The sequence below is a fragment of the Salvelinus alpinus genome, chromosome 2, assembly GCF_045679555.1.
Source record: "Salvelinus alpinus chromosome 2, SLU_Salpinus.1, whole genome shotgun sequence".
Classification (NCBI taxonomy): domain Eukaryota; kingdom Metazoa; phylum Chordata; class Actinopteri; order Salmoniformes; family Salmonidae; genus Salvelinus; species Salvelinus alpinus.
The window spans coordinates 24,057,649-24,075,093 of record NC_092087.1 but is presented as its reverse complement, the minus strand read 5'-3'; the positions used below and the strand labels follow the sequence as shown (position 1 = coordinate 24,075,093).

Here is a 17,445-nt window from a genome sequence, read left to right as displayed (position 1 = left end):
ATCGATTATTTAGGCTAAAAACAAGCTGAGGATTGATAATAAACATCGTTTGACATGTTTCTACGAACTTTACTGATACTATTTGGATTTTTCGTCTGCCTGTGATTGCGTTTGAGCCTGTGGATTACTGAACAAAACGCGCAAACAGGTTTTTGGATATAAAGAGGGACTTTATCGAACAAAACAAACATTTATTGAGTAATTGGGAGTCTTGTGAGTGCAACCATATGAAGATCATCAAAGGTAAGTGGTTATTTTTATCGCTATTTCTGACTTCTGTAACTCCTCTACTTGGCTGGTAACTGTTTGTAATGATTTGTCTACTGGGCGCTGTTCTCAGATAATCGCATGGTATGCTTTCGCCGTAAAGCCTTTTTGAAATCTGACACCGTGGTTGGATTAACAAGAAGTTAACCTTTAAACAGTAACACTTATATGTTTTATGAATTTCTATAATGATTATTTCTGTTTTTGAATTTGGCACTCTGCAGTTTCACGCTAGTCCAACGTACCCTAGTGAGGATAATTACAAGCATTTCATAAGTGTCAAAGGCTTTTATTGACAATTACATGAAGGTCTTTTTCAAGACCTCTGCAATCCTCCCTGGCATGCTGTCAATTAACTTCTGGGCCACAAGTCCATTCTTGCATAATCAATGCTTGGAGTTTGTAAGAATTTGTGGGGTTTTCTTTGTCCACCCGCCTCTTGAGGATTGACCACAAGTTCTCAATGGGATTAAGGTCTGGGGAGTTTCTTGGCCATGGACCCAAAATATCGATGTTTTGTTCCCCGAGCCACTTAGTTATCACTTTTGCCTTATGGCAAGGTGCTCCATCATGCTGGAAAATGCATTGTTTGTCACCAAACTGTTTCTGTAAGGTTGGGAGAAGTTGCTCTTGGAGGAAGTGTTGGTACCATTCTTTATTCATGGCTGTGTTCTTAGGCAAAATTGTGAGTGAGCCCACTCCCTTGGCTGAGAAGCAACCCCACACATGAAGGGTATAAGGATGCTTTACTGTTGGCATGACACAGGACTGACGGTAGCGCTCACCTTGTCTTCTCCGGACAAGTTTTTTTCCGGATGCCCCAAACAATCGGAACGGGGATTCATCAGAGAAAATGACTTTACCCCAGTCCTCAGCAGTCCAATTCCTGTACCTTTTGCAGAATATCAGTCTGTCCCTGATGTTTTTCCTGGAGAGAAGTGGCCTTCTTGACACCAGGCCATCCTCCAAAAGTCTTCGCCTCACTGTGCGTGCAGATGCACTCACACCTGCCTGCTGCCATTCCTGAGCAAGCTCTGTACTGGTGGTGCCCCGATCCTGCAGCAGAATCAACTTTAGGAGACGGTCCTGGCGCTTGCTGGACTTTCCGGGGCGCCCTGAAGCTTTCTTCACAACAATTGAACCGCTCTCCTTGAAGTTCTTGACGATCCGATAACTGGTTGATTTAGGTGCAATCTTACTGGCAGCAATATTCTTGCCTGTGAAGCCCTTATGTGCAAAGCAATGATGACGGCACGTGTTTCCTTGCAGGTAACCATGGTTGACAGAGGAAGAACAATGATTCCAAGCACCACCCTCCTTTTGAAGCTTCCAGTCTGTTATTCGAACTCAATCAGCATGACAGAGTGATCTCCAGCCTTGTCCTCGTCAACACTCACACCTGTGTTAACGAGAGAATCGCTGACATGATGTCAGCTGGTCCTTTTGTGGCAGGGCTAAAATGCAGTGGAAATGTTTTTTGGGGATTCAGTTCATTTGCATGGCAAAGAGGGACTTTGCAATTAATTGCAATTCATCTGATCACTCTTCATATCATTCTGGAGTATATGCAAATTGCCATCATACAAACTGAGGCGGCAGACTTTGTGAAAATTAATACTTGTGTCATTCTCAAAACTTTTGGCCACGACTGTACATTTGGCTGCAACAGTAAACAGAAACCATCCATGTGAACACATTATTGCATGGTTTATATTCAAAAAATAATATATAAATATATAATATATAATAATATATAAATATATATACCAAAATCGCATTAAGATATGTCAGTTGGATGGAATTGGGTTAGAGAGGCCCTCTACATGTTACTGTGGCCATCTCTCTCGCTCCACAGAACAATGCAAACAAACCAGCCTCATGGAGCATTAGGTAAATGCTTGTGAAGTGGCAACTTACTGTACCAACTGATCGTGTGTATGTGTGTGTCTATAGGGGAGAGAGGAGGCTTCAACAACAGAACAAATAGCAATAGGATTATGAAAACGTGAGGAAGAGAGTCTGAAGTGTCTGGGTTTGTAGTTACATCCGTTCCTTTCTATTGCTTTCATGACTCGCATCAAATAACCCTGAAAGGAAACAATTATTGACCACTTCAATATTGGAATAGTCTTTTTGAGTAACATCAAGTGCTACGATGATCAGAGCAGTAGCCACTAGTTTTACATCGGAGTGTCTGAAGTCAATGGAGAGAAATAATGAGACACATGAAGTCGGGCAGGTTGGCTAGAACGTTCCAAAATTTGTTTGAAGTAAATTACACCATTTTCCTTGAGATGGTAGAGGGAGAGTGGGCCTATTGTTGGTGCTGCTGCTGCCAAAAGCATCATCTTCTCTGTCTGTCTATGTAATGGCTCATTTCCTTGGCTCTGCACTTCAGCCCCCTACAGCTGGGTGCCATTGCCTGGCCCTCTCCCACCCCCTGGCAGGCCAAAGAAAGATGAGCTCCAGCTGGCAGGACAGGACAGGCTGGGGGACAATTAGAGGAGTGTGGGCGAGACAACCATACCTTATGCCAATTAGTGTGCCTTGAGCCAGTCAGACGTGTCATCCATAATGACCTCCAACACTGTGGAGCCAGGTGGGATTGTGTGTGCATGCACACATGTCTATGTTGAAGGGGAATAAAGTCACTCAAAAAGGTTGATAATCATATGATTTATTTTTGCTTATTAATATGAATATCAGTTGAAAGTACAGTCCAGAAGCAGTCACTGCAATAGAAAAGTAGACATTTGCTTGTGGGGTGTTGCAAGCCATATACACAAACATATGTAACAAAGCACAAGTGACTGCAGCCAGGTATTTACATAGTGTGGGACAACATGGCATTTCCTGTCCCAAAAGTCAATTTAGAGGAGTGACCTAACCAAAAGGCGTGTACCTGCCGCAGTAACCATGACATCAGAGTGATGCAACACTATGTACCCATTTTTTTTTTAGCACAGTCAATTCCCTGTTTGAATTCCCTGTTTACTGGACAGATGCAAGCTATGTGGTGGAACTTTCTCTTTCACCTGCACAATCAACTTAGATGGGTGATTATTAGGGAGAAGGGAAGGATGCATGTTAATAGTATTGGAATAGGTCAAACAACAGTCTTGCCCACCACAGCAGTCCTGCCCATCAGGATGCTCTGTAGTTGTTTGATCTTGCCTTCCTGTGGCAGTGGTGTCTGCCCGGTCATCCTCGTCCAGGAGCTGCTCGATGTAGCAGGAGCAGCCCAGGAGGACATCTTAGAGCCTCCCTACAGGAACAGGGAAACAGATGCAAGACATACAGACACTAATACCTGGACTGTAGATCAGTGATCAGACAGGTGAGGGGCAAACCCATAGATATAAGCATATAGTAAGGCAAATGGAGAAACACCAACAAATTAGTGGCCTCCAGAGTCAAACAGATGGGAATCAGTGTGATTAACAGTGCAGGGATGGAACGTGCATCTCCTTGATCTCTCCTAGTTTAGATACAACTTCCATTCTCTTTCCACTGACTTTTTATAGAGAACAATACAAGCAGAAAATAAAGGAGCCTAGAAAACATTATTTGTTGATCTTGCACAATTTAAATCCTCGCTGTCACAACCGCTCAGCTAAAACCGAAAATCGGCAGCGCTCAGTATGGATGACATAACCTTCCAAAATTAAACTGAACATATCAATAACCTCCTCCTAGGTCTAACCGCCACACCTTTGTGTACCCACATAAACAGACAGTGACACACACTCACAGGTCACTCACTTTCAGCATCTTCTTGGCAGCGTAGCAGCGCACGTCGTAGGAGACAGAATAGATGCTATGAAGGGTGGCCTTCACATTCAGACAGCCAAAGAAATCCTGAGGGTTGTTCTTGTACAGGTCAAAGGTTATTTTAGCCACATCTTTCCTTGGCTGGGGTTTGAGCTCATTTCGCATTCTGCGAGGAGTGTTCTGGGAGCAGACATATTGAGAGGGGGAGAGAAAGAGAAACAAAAGCAAATCAATTTCCCCCAGGAATTAAGTCTGGTCTCCAACAGCTTATTTTCGGTGGGAAACTCAAATTGAGTGTGAAGGAAAACTGCATAGATAACCTCTTACACTGGCTGTCAAACTAAGATAAATGAATGCAAGACTAGTTAGATCCCCCATGCACACACCCCTCCCCCCTCCACCCAAGGGCTTCAGTCATCTGCAAAAAAACATAACGAGCATTAGAATACAGATTAATTCATTCTGAACAGTGGATGGACAACAGGAGATTAAATGGCATTATGTTAATGAGAGACGCTCAGCATGACAGTAGCCAAGTAAACACACAGGGTGGTGCCATTTAGGTGGCAGCTCATCATTTAATGAATATGAAAATGACCTGCTTTGGACAAATAAACAACACTCAACTCTTGCTCAAATGGTGCTTTTATTATGCTCAAAATTGTAAAGAGGTAACTAAATGAAGGGTTTATGATTTATCATATACACTGACTAGCCAGTTTATTAGTTACACCCATCTAAACTCAGCAAAAAAAGAAACGTCCCTTTTTCAGGAACCTGTCTTTAAAAAATAATTCATAAAAATCCAAATAACTTCACAGATCTTCATTGTAAAGGGTTTAAACACGGTTTCCCATGCTTGTTCAACGAACCATAAACAATTCATGAACATGCACCTGTGGAACGGTCGTTAAGACACTAACAGCTTACAGACGGTAGGCAATTAAGGTCACAGTTATGAAAACTTAGGACACTAAAGAGACCTTTCTACTGACTCTGAAAAACACCAAAAGAAAGATGCCCAGTGTCCCTGCTCATCTGCGTGAACATACCTTAGGCATGCTGCACGGAGGCATGAGGACTGCAGATGTGGCCAGGGCAATAAATTGCAATGTACGTACTGTGAGAAGCCTAAGACAGCACTACAGGATGGACAGCTGATCGTCCTCGCAGTGGCAGACCACATGTAACAACACCTGCACAGAATCGGTACATCCGAACATCACACCTGCGGGACAGGTACAGGATGACAACTGTTACACCAGGAACGCACAATCCCTCCATCAGGGCTCAGACTGTCCGCAATAGGCTGAGAGAGGCTGGACTGAGGGCTTGTAGGCCTGTTATAAGCCAGACATCACTGGCAACAACGTCGCCTATGGGCACGAACCCAACGTCGCTGGACCAGACAGGACTGGCAAAAAGTACTCTTCACTGACGAATTGCGGTTTTGTCTCACCAGGGATGATGGTCGGATTCGCGTTTATCGTCCAAGGAATGAGCATTACACCAAGGCCTGTACTTTGGAGCGGGATCGATTTGGAGGTGGAGGGTCTGTCATGGTCTGGGGCGGTGTGTCACAGCATCATCGGACTGAGCTTGTTGTCATTGCAGGCAATCTCAACGCTATGCGTTACAGGGAAGACATCCTCCTCCCTCATGTGGTGCCCTTCCTGCAGCCTCATCCTGACATTACCCTCCAGCATGACAATGCCACCAGCCATACTGCTCGTTCTGTGCGTGATTTCCTGCAAGACAGGAATGTCAGTGTTTTGCCATGGCCAGCGAAGAGCCCGGATCTCAATCCCATTGAGCACGTCTGGGACCTGTTGGATCGGTGGGTGAGGGCTAGGGCCATTTCCTCAGGAATGCCTGGGAACTTCCAGGTGCCTTGGTAGAAGAGTGGGGTAACATCTCACAGCAAGAACTGGCAAATCTGGTGCAGTCCATGAGGAGGAGATGCACTGCAGTACTTAATGCAGCTTGTGGCCACACCAGATACTGACTGTTTCTTTTATTTTGACCCCCCCGGGATTCGTCAGACCAGGCAATGTTTTTCCACTCCTCAATTGTCCAGTGTTGATGATTGCATGCCTACTTGAGCCACTTATTGTTTTTAGCTGAGGGGAATGGAACCCGGTGTTTATCTACTGCAATAGCCCATCCATGACAAGGTTCTTCACCGTTGATTGTCTGTTTGTGGCCCGCCTGTTAGCTTGCACAATTCGTGACATTTTCCTTCGACCTCTCATCAAAGAGCGGTTTTGCCCACAGGACTGCGCTGACTGGATGTTTTTAGTTTGTCTCGCCGTTCTTGGTAAACCCTAGACACTGTTGTGTGTGAAAAGCCCAGGAGGGCGACCGTTTCTGAGACACTGGATCCGGCGCGCCTGGCACCGACAAACATACCACGCTCAAGTTGCATAGGTCACTAGTTTTGCGCATTCTAACGTTCAATCTAACAGTAACAATGCCTTGGTGCCTGTCTGCATGCTTTATATAGCAAGTCACGGCCACGAGACTGTGGAGCGATCCATTTTCGTGAACGGGGTGGTGTACCTAATAAACTGACAGGTGAGTGTGTCAGACAATTTCCCTCAACTCTTCGCCCAGAATAAGAATGCTTTTGCATTTATCTGAACGGAATAATTTCTGATATGCAATATGGGAGTAGATTTTCTCTTTTGTTCCATCTTATCTAAACGACTGGTTATTACAACTGCATCTTCATCTGAGAACACATCAGCATTGATAGGTCTTACTGAAATGTGTTTGGATGATGATGATGATGCTGCTGCTGCTATGCACATAGTACTGGCAGATTTTCCATGCCGTGGCAGGATCAGACGGCGGCATCGGGAAATTCGAAAGGTGGAGTGTGTTTTTTCATAAATAACAACTGGTGTGCTGCTTCAAGTGTGAAGGAAATCTTGAGCTTTTGCTCATCTGATCTAGAATACCTCATGGTAAGCTGTAGACCCGTTTATCTACCAAGACAGTTCTCATCCATTATCATCACGTCTGCCTACATCCCTCCACAAGCCAAGACCACTCTGTAGCTCAACGAACTGTATGGGGCCATGAACAAACAACAAACTGCTCACCCCGATGCAGCATTTCTGGTGGGTGGAGACTAACGCGGGGAGACTTAAAATTGTCCTACAGTGCATTCGGAAGGTATTCAGACCCATTTACTTTTTCCACATTTTGTTACGTTACAGCCTTATTCTGAGATATTTTTTTTTATATATCCTCAGCAATCTACACATAATACCCCATAATGCCAAAGCAAGAACAGGTGAAAAATAAACAGAAATACCTTATTTACATAAGTATTCAGACCTCTCGGACCAACAGGCTCAGAGACAGCTTCTACCCTCAAGTCATATGAATGGTATATATATATATATATATACAGTAGCTTTAACAGCATTCTCTGGTGTAGCCAGAGGACAGCTATTTTCCGTCCTCTTCTGGGTACATTGACTTCAATAGAAAACCTCAGAGAATCATGGTTCTCACCTTCTTCCATAGACTTGCACAGTAATTATGATGACTTCCGGAGGACATCCTCCATCCTATCAGAGCTCTTGCAGCATGAACTGACATGTTGTCCACTCAATCAAAGGATCAGATAATGAATCTAGTACTGAAAGCATAAGCTACAGCTAGTTGGCACTGCAGTCATAACATTTGGGGAGTAGTTGAGTCTAAGAGAGTGAAAAACAATTGGGACAGTTTTGAGCAAATTAATTCAAAAATTAAGGAGAAGCAGCACAGAGAGAGTGAGCTAGTTATATTTTTCTCATGTTCACAGCTAACTAGCTAATGCAGCTTGCTAATTTAGCCTATTCAAAACACCCAGCTCAAACAGAGAGGAATGCCATTTATGTTAGCTAGCTGGCTAAGGCTATCACAGGAACTCTTCGAAGTCAAGGTAAGCTTTTGTTTTTATACATTTATTGCCACCGGGGCCCGCCAGTGTAACTACTAAACTGCACTGCGTAATTGTAGCGGTTTCGTAACGCCTTAGTTCAAGTAGCAATGTTGACTATGACATTAGCCCATATGGTGACATTGACAACGATGTAGGCTGTGTGTAGTGGTTAGTGGTTATGGTATGAAGGTTTGGCTTGGAAAGGTTTTTTTCTCGTCTGGTCACAGACAGCTGTTGTGTTGTGCACTGAAGTCCACAAACGAAGGGAAAAGGTAAGTGGAGGAGAGCGCGTAGATGTGAGAAGGAATTATATAACGAGCAAAGTGATGATGCTGTTTATATGTGGCTGCTATGAAAGTGAACTGTATGTGTGATTGATTCATTATTTTTCAGTTGAAAATAGTTTCTTAAACGGAAGCAAATGGAACAAAAACAGGGATAAACCTACTTAAATGTGTCCAATAGAAACTCTGGTCTGCAACTGTTTGGACTAATGTCTACACCCTAGATCAGCTAGACACAGGCAAGATTGTATTGAAAGTGTCACTGTTTGTCACCATGATTACTCCAATTTGTCTCTCAACCTGTGCACCTACTGTAAATGACGAGATGCGCATGTCTCCATCCTAACAATGAGAGTTTTGGTACCAAGGGTGGGGAAGCAGGTGACAAGTTTAGCTCTGCATATTATGCCCATCGAAACACATAGGGCTCATTCTGGACAGATTCTCTATGTTATGAACTTTAATTTGTAGGCTATGTTGTAGCAACCGCATGATGGGTATAGGGAACAGAGTCGAAAGTTTGTTTTATTATATGGCCTTATTTATATTACAGCATATTGGATGACTGTCATTTATATTCCATTCACCCAGCTCAATGTAACATTGATAGGTTTTGCCTATTACATAATACTCACTACACACAGAGTATTATGTAATAGGCAAAACCTATCAATGTTACATTGAGCTGGGTGAATGGAATATAAATGACAGTCATCCAATATGCTGTAATATAAATAAGGCCATATAATAAAACATGTCCTCCCTAATCTTAAAATGGCACCGACCGCCACAGATATACACACACTACAAACCGGCATCAATAAAAGACAGTACTCTGCAGCCATCTTCATCGACCTGGCCAAGGCTTTCGACTCTGTCAATCATCACATTCTTATCGCCAGACTCAACAGCCTTGGTTTCTCAAATGACCGCCTCGCCTGGTTCACCAACTACTTCTCAGAGTTCAGTGTGTCAAATCGGAGGGCCAGTTGTCCGGACCTCTGGCAGTCTCTATGGGGGTGCCGCAGGGTTCAATTCATGGGCCGACTCTTTTCTCTGTATATATCAATGATGTCGCTCTTGCTGCTGGTGATTCTCTGATCCCCCTCTACGCAGATGATACCATTCTGTATACTTCTGGCCCTTCTTTGGACACTGTGTTAACAAACCTCTAGACGAGCTTCAATGCCATACAACACTCCTTCCATGGCCTCCAATTGGTCTTAAATGCTAGTAAAACTAAATGCATGCTTTTCAACCAATCGCTGCCCGCACCCGCCCGCCCGACTAGCATCACTACTCTCGACGGTTCTGACTTAAAATATGTGAACAAAAACAAATACCTAGGCGTCTGGTTAGACTGTAAACTCTCCTTCCAGACTCACATTAAGCATCTCCAATCCAAAATTCAATCTAGAATCGGCTTCCTATTTCGCAACAAAGCATCCTTCACTCACGCTGCTAAACACCCTCCTAAAACTGATCCTACCGATCCTCGACTTCAGCGATGTCATTTACAAAATAGCCTCCAACACCCTACTCAGCAAATTGGATGTAGTCTATCACAGTGCCATCCGTTTTGTCACCAAAGCCCCATATACTACCCACCACTGCGACCTGTATCCTCTCGTTGGCTGGCCCTCGCTTCATATTCGTCGCCAAACCCACTGGCTCCAGGTCATCTATAAGTCTTTGCTAGGTAAAGCCCCGCCTTATCTCAGCTCACTGGTCACCATAGCAACACCCACCAGAAGCACACGCTCCAGCAGGTATATCTCACTGGTCACCCTCAAAGCCAACTCCCCCTTTGGCCAAGTTCTCTGCTGCCAATGACTGGAACAAATTGCAAAAATCACTGAAGCTGGAGTCTTATATCTCACTCACTAACTTTAACCATCAGCTGTCAGAGCAGCTTACCGATCATTGCACCTGTACATAGCCCATCTGTAAATAGCCCACCCAACTACCTCATCCCCATATTGTTATTTATTTTTGCTCTTTTGCACCCCAGTATCTCTACTTGCACATCATCATCTGCACATCTATCACTCCAGTGTCAATGCTAAATTGTAATTATTTATTGCCTTACCTCCCATATCTTACTACATTTGCACACACTGTATATAGATTTTTCTATTGTGTTATTGACTGTACGTTTGTTTATCCCATGTTGAACTCTGTGTTGTTTGTGTCGCACAACTTTGCTTTATCTTGGCCAGGTCGCAGTTGTAAATGATAACTTGTTCTCAACTGGCCTAACTTGTTCTCAACTGGCCTACCTGGTTAAATAAAGGTGATTTTTTTTAAACAAAAAATAAACATTGACACTCCCACACACATTCACTACAGACGCACGAGCATACTGACAAAACATTACACACACACACACACACTTTTATTTGCTGCCGCTACTCTGTTCTTTATTTGACTACTATTATTCATCCTGATGCCTAGTCACTTTACCCTGCCTTCATATACACATCTACCTCAGATACCTTGTACCTCTACACATTGACCTGGTATTAGTACTCCCTGTATAGATCTCCATTCTTGGGTATTTTATTTTATTCCTTGTGTCACTTTATTTAAAAACTTTGCATCGTTGGGAAGGGCTCGTAAGCAAGCATTTCACGGTAATGTCTACACCAGTTGTATTCGGTGAATGTGACAAATAAAATGTGATGATAATACACAGAAGTGAGGCCTCTTCACCCTTCTACCTGGGTGACCCGGTGTAATGGCACCACCTAGTGGACTCTGTGGGAAGAAGGCTCAGAGGTTATATATACTGTACAGTGTCTTTGGAAAGTATTCAGACCTTCACTTTTTTCACATTTTCTTAGGTTACAGCCATATTCTAATAATTGATTACATTGTTATCTTCCCTCAATAATCTACACACAATGTAGAAAATAGTAAAAATAAAGCACAGAGAGATCCTTGATGAAAACCTGCTCCAGAGCACTCAGGACCTCAGACTGGTGCGAAGGTTCACCTTCCAACAGGACAACAACCCTAAGCACACACTCAAGGCAATGCAGGAGTGGCTTCAGGACAAGTCTCTGAATGTCCTTGAGTGTCCCAGCCGGAGCCCGGACTTGAACATCTCTGGAGAGACCTGAAAAGCTGCGCAGCGACGCTCCCCATCCAACCTGACAGAGCTTGAGGATCTGCAGAGAATGGGAGAAATTCCCCAAATACAGGTCTGCCAAGCTTGTAGCGTCATACCCAAGAGGAATCAAGGCTGTAATCGCTGCTAAATGTGCTTCAACAAAGTACTGAGTAAAGGGTCTGAATTTTTTACATTTGCAAACATTTCTACAAACTTGTTTTTGCTTTGTTATTATGGGGTATTGTGTCAGATGCCTCAGGACATTCAAGGCCATCTTACATAAAATCTAGTACTGTACATAAAAACTATTTCATTTAGGCCTATTATTTACCCCCCCACCCCCCAAAAAAGTGTTAAAAAAACAAAACATTGAACTTCAATCAATTTCGAAATACTAATGTGTAGGCTAGGCTACACTGTGTAGGCTACTCACCATTAGCTAGCCAAGACTCAATAGCCAAAAATAAGTCCAATTGCCATTTTCAAGAGACTGTGCATAAAAGAGGATGTTAGCGTATTTGCCAAGTTAAATGATATCAGTGATTTTCACTGATTGCATTGATCTAATGGAAGGCCTTAAAGACAGTTTCAATACATGCAGAGACAAATACAGCGTTGTAGCGCTGATCATTATTTTAACACTTTTTGAAATCATGAAACATGCTTCTCCACTTCAACTCGCACTCTCTTCCTCACTCCGCTGAGACATAACCATCAGTCAGGTGAAATTGCAACAACTGACCTATTACCAGTGTCATCATATAGCAACTGACCTATTACCAGTGTCATCATATAGCAACTGACCTATTACCAGTGTCATCATATAACAACTGACCTATTACCAGTGTCATCATATAACAACTGACCTATTACCAGTGTCATCATATAGCAACTGACCTATTACCAGTGTCATCATATAACAACTTACCTATTACCAGTGTCATCATATAACAACTGACCTATTACCAGTGTCATCATATAGCAACTGACCTATTACCAGTGTCATCATATAACAACTGACCTATTACCAGTGTCATCATATAACAACTGACCTATTACCAGTGTCATCATATAGCAACTGACCTATTACCAGTGTCATCATATAGCAACTGACCTATTACCAGTGTCATCATATAACAACTGACCTATTACCAGTGTCATCAGATAGCCTAGCTTGAGACTCAAGATTTGATTCCATGACATTTATAATAAGAGGTAGGCCTACAAGGAGAAAATCAGACCTCTCTGCATGAAACAATATTTCCAGTCAATGTAAATTGCCTATCACACTTGATCTCCCGCGACAGACTGGGAATTGCACCTCACTTTCATTTTGACTCAAAGTGATCTCGACTAAGTAAAGGTTGGTGACCACTGTTCTAATCTATATAGGCTATGGCTGCCTATTGTGATTATTACTGTTATAGCAGGGCATTATGTTCTAGTCCCATAGTCTATTAACTATAGGCCTATGGTTTATTATGTGTAGGTCTATATAAGTCGGATGTTAACTGCAAGAGTCATTGATTTACAAGACTATTTGGTCTGTAATGTGAAATCACGTTAGATGGTTTGTTGTGTTCGATCGATTACATTAGTGTATAGGGTAGGTTTTTATGATAATTGAATGATGATTTGAGTGCCCAAATTTTTGCCACACCTACATTTTTGCTGGCCCTGCCATCAGCGGATTTCTGCCTACACCACTGGCACGTACTGCAGCATACAAGCCTATGAGGGAAACTGCCAGTTCTCTGCTTCCCTTTGGAAGTCTCTGACTCACCCATCCTTTCAGTCCTCCATTCTTTTAACCATCTGAGTCACATTGTTCCGTGGCTTAAATTTATGATGAAGAGGTGACTGACTCTTTCCTTCTCCTCCCTTACTGTCCATCACTCATAAACCACTCTTCTCTCTTATTAAACGTGTACTCGTTCTCAAGCACCCTCTTCCTTCTCTTTCATCCCTTCCACATTTCCTCCTTTGTTCTCCTTACCTTGTTGAGTAGGTCTCGTAGCCCGTTAGCCATGATTCCCTTTTAACGTTGCGGTCAGCGCTGGTGACCTGGAAGGGCTTAGGCCGACGAGACCTGACAAGGAGCTGCTGGGTCATGGAGGCACTGGCTGACACACTGGCTGTCACACACCTGGTGGAGACACATGCAAGCACACAGAGTCAAAAACTATCAAATGTATTGGACAATTATGCTGATCTTGACTCTAAATGTGGTCCTCTGTAGCTCAGTTGGTAAAGCATAGCGCTTGCTACACCAGGATAGTGCACTCTTACAAAAAAACTGTTCCAAAAGGGTTCTTCTGCTGTCTCCTTAGGAGAAGGAGAACCCTTTTGGTTCCAGATGGCGCCGACAGAGATGGTCGCCTCGCTTCGCGTTCTTAGGAAACTATGCCCTATTTAGTTTATGTATTATTTCTTACATTGTTACCCCAGGAAATCTTAAGTCTTATTACATACAGCCGGGAAGAACAGTTGGATATAAGAGCAACGTCAACTTACCAACATTATGACCAGGAATACGACTTTCCCGAAGCGGATCCTCTGTTTGGACCACCACCCAGGACAATGGATCGGATCCCAGTAGGCGACCCAAAACAACTGCGCCGCAGAAGGGGCAGACGGAGCGGTCTTCTGGTCAGTCTCCGTAGACGGGCACATCGCTCACGAGTATACTACTCGCCAATGTCCAGTCTCTTGACAACAAGGTAGACGAAATTCGAGCAAGGGTTGCCTTCCAGAGAAACATCAGAGGCTGTAACATGGCTCTCTCTCTCTCTCTCTGTTTCACAGAAACATGGCTCTCTCGGGATATGTTGTCGGAATCGGTCCAGCTACCGGGCTTCTCCATGCATCGTGACGACAGAGATAAACACCTCTCTGCGAAGAGGAAGGGCGGGTGTGTATGCTTTATGATTAACAACTCATGGTGCGATCATAACAACACACAGGAACTCAAGTCCTTCTGCTCACCCGACCTAGAATTCCTCACAATCAAACGCCGGCCATTCTACCTACAAAGAGAATTCTCGTCAGCTGTGTACATCCCCCCTCAAGCAAACACCAAGAACTTCACTCGACTTTATGTAAACTGGAAACTATATACCCCGAGGCTGCATTTATTGTAGCTGGGGATTTTAACAAAGCAAATTTGAGATCAATGTTACCTCAATGTTATCAGCATATTGATTGTGCGACACGTAGGGAAAATACTCTCGACCACTGCTACTCTAACTTCCGCGATGCATACAAAGCCCTCCCCCGCTCTCCCTTCGGCAAATCCGACCACAACGCTCATGCCAGCTTATAGGCAGAAACTCAAACAGGATGTACCAGTGACGAGAACCATTCAACGCTGGACTGACCAATCGGAAGCCACGCTCCAAGATTGTTCTGATCACGCGGACTGGAATATGTTCCAGTCAGCTTCAGAGAATGATATTGATCTATACGCTGACTCGGTGAGTGCGTTTATAAATAAGTGCATTGGAGATGTTGTAACCACTGTGACTATTAAAATCTACCCTAACCAGAAACCGTGGATGGATGTCGCCATTCGCAAAAAAAAGCGGGATCCTCCGCATTTAACCATGGGAAGAGGTCTGGCTATATGGCTGAATATAAACAGTGTACTTATACCCTCCGCAAGGCAATCAAACAAGCGAAATGCCGGTACAGGGACAAGGTGGAGTCGCAATTCAACGGCTCAGACACGAGAAGTATGTGGCAGGGTCTAAAGGAAATCCCGGACTACAAAAACAGCCACATCACGGATGCCGACGTCACGCTTCCAGACAAACTAAACACCTTCTTTGCACACTTTGAGGATAATACAGTGCCACTGTCGCGACTCGCTAACAAAGTCTGCACCCCCCCCCTCTCCTTCTCAGTGGCTGACGTGAGTAAAACATTTAAACATGTTAACCCTCGCAAGGCTGCTGGCCCAGACGGCATCCTTAGCCGCCTCATCAGAGCATGTGCAGACCAGCTGGCTGGTGTGTTTACGGACATATTTAAATCGCTCCCTATCGCAGTCTGTTGTCCTCAGATGCTTCAAGATGGCTACCATTGTTCCTGTACCCAAGAAGGCAAAGATAACTGAACTAAATGACTACCGCCCTGTAGCCCTCACTTCCGTCATCATGGTGCTTTGAGAGGCTAGTCAAAGATCATATCACCGCCACCTTACCGGCCACCCTAGACCCACTTCAGTTTGCATACCACCCCAACAGGTCCACAGATGATGCAATCGCCATCACACTGCACTATCCCATCTGGACAAAAATAATACCCATGTAAGAATACTGTTCATTGACTACAGCTCAGCATTCAACACCATAGTACCCTCCAGTACCCTCAGCCGTGGAGAAGATGGAAAGTTTTAAGTTCCTGGGCGTACACATCACAGACAAACTGAAATGGTCCACCCACATATACAGTGTGGTGAAGAAGGCGCAACAGCGCCTCTTCAACCTCAGGAGGCTGAAGAAATTTGGCTTGTCACACAGAACCCTGACAAACTTTTACAGATGCACAATCAAGAGCATCCTGTCAGGCTGTATCACAGCCTGGTATTGCAACTGCACCGCCCACAACCACAAGGCTCTCAAGAGGGTGGTGCGGCCTGCTAAACGCACCACCGGGGGCAAACTACCTGCCATCCATAACACATACAGCACCCGATGTCACAGGAAGGCCAAAAAGATCATCAAGGACAACAAACACCCGAGCCACTGCCTGTCACACCTCTATCATCCAGAAGGCGAGGTCAGTAGAGGAGCATCAAAGCTGGGACAGAGAGATTGAGAAACAGCTTCTATCTCAAGGCCATTAGACTGCTAAACAGCAATCACTAACTCAGAGAGGCTGCTGCCCACATTGAGACCCGATCACTGGACACTTTAATAAATGGATCACTAATCACTTTAAACAATGCCACTCGAAATAATGCCACTTTAATAACGTCTACATATCTTACATTACTCATATCACATGTATATACTGTATTAAGACCCAATCACTGGACACTTTAATAAATGGATCACTAGTCACTTTAAACAATGCCACTTAAAATAATTCCACTTTAATAATTTTTACATATCTTACATTACTCATATCACATGTATATACTGTATTTTATATAATCTACTGCACCTTGCCTATGCCGCTCGGCCATCGCTCATCCATATATTTTGTTGGTTGTTGTTGGGAATTGTTAGATTATTTGTTAGATATTACTGCACTGTTGGAACTAGAAACACAAGCATTTCGCTACACTCACATTAATATCTGCTAACCATGTGTATGTGACCAATACAATTTGATTTGAGGTAGAACCCCTTTTGGTTCCAGGTAGAACCCTCTGTGGAAAGGGTTCTACATGGAACCTAAAAGGTTTTTTTCTACCTGGAACTAAAAAGGGTTCTTCAAAGGGTTCTCTAACAGCAACAGCTGAAGAACCCTTTAGGTTCTAGATAGCACCTTTTTTTTCTTAGAGCGTGGGTTTGATTCCCAGGACTTCCCATACTTAAAATGTATGCACGCATGACTAAGTCCCTTTGGATAAAAGTGTCTGCTTAATGGCATATATTTTATATTAAAATAAACTAACAGAGCTGCCGGTGGAGCACATCCCCCTCAGTGCTGCGGCATCAGGCACTTACTTGGAGAGAAAAGCAGAAGACAGACGACTAAGGGACTTCATGGCATAATCCATCCTTTGGATCCACTGCTACCAGAATCCACCGCTAACAGCACCTGGGGATGAACAGAGAACAATTCACCAATGTAGTCTTTACACTGCAGTTACAACAACATCACCAGCAGGGAAGACGACCACCACACTGACTGAACACAGTACTGGGGATCTTTTTACAAATATTTAAAACATTTGTATGAGAGAAACATGACTGACAAAGACAAGCAAGCCATAATTACAGCTCCAAACAGCAATATTTCTGGATAGAAAAGGTAACCCTTGACAGCCCACTAACAGACAGAATACGTCTTGTCACATACAATACACACTTGAAATGTCATTGTCCTAATGTAGCCGACCACAG

The 17,445-nt window shown here is 43.7% G+C and overlaps 1 protein-coding gene across 1 annotated transcript; it reads right to left on the bottom strand.

The window, feature by feature from the left end:
• Window positions 1-3,373: 3,373 nt before the first annotated feature.
• Window positions 3,374-17,099, bottom strand: LOC139540666 (lipid transferase CIDEC-like). Its single transcript, XM_071344518.1, has 5 exons — window positions 17,047-17,099; window positions 13,368-13,517; window positions 10,008-10,092; window positions 4,030-4,218; window positions 3,374-3,532 (listed from the first exon to the last, which is right to left on the bottom strand). The coding sequence occupies exons 1-5, from the start codon at window positions 17,097-17,099 to the stop codon at window positions 3,374-3,376; spliced, it is 636 nt and encodes a 211-aa protein (XP_071200619.1).
• Window positions 17,100-17,445: the final 346 nt, after the last annotated feature.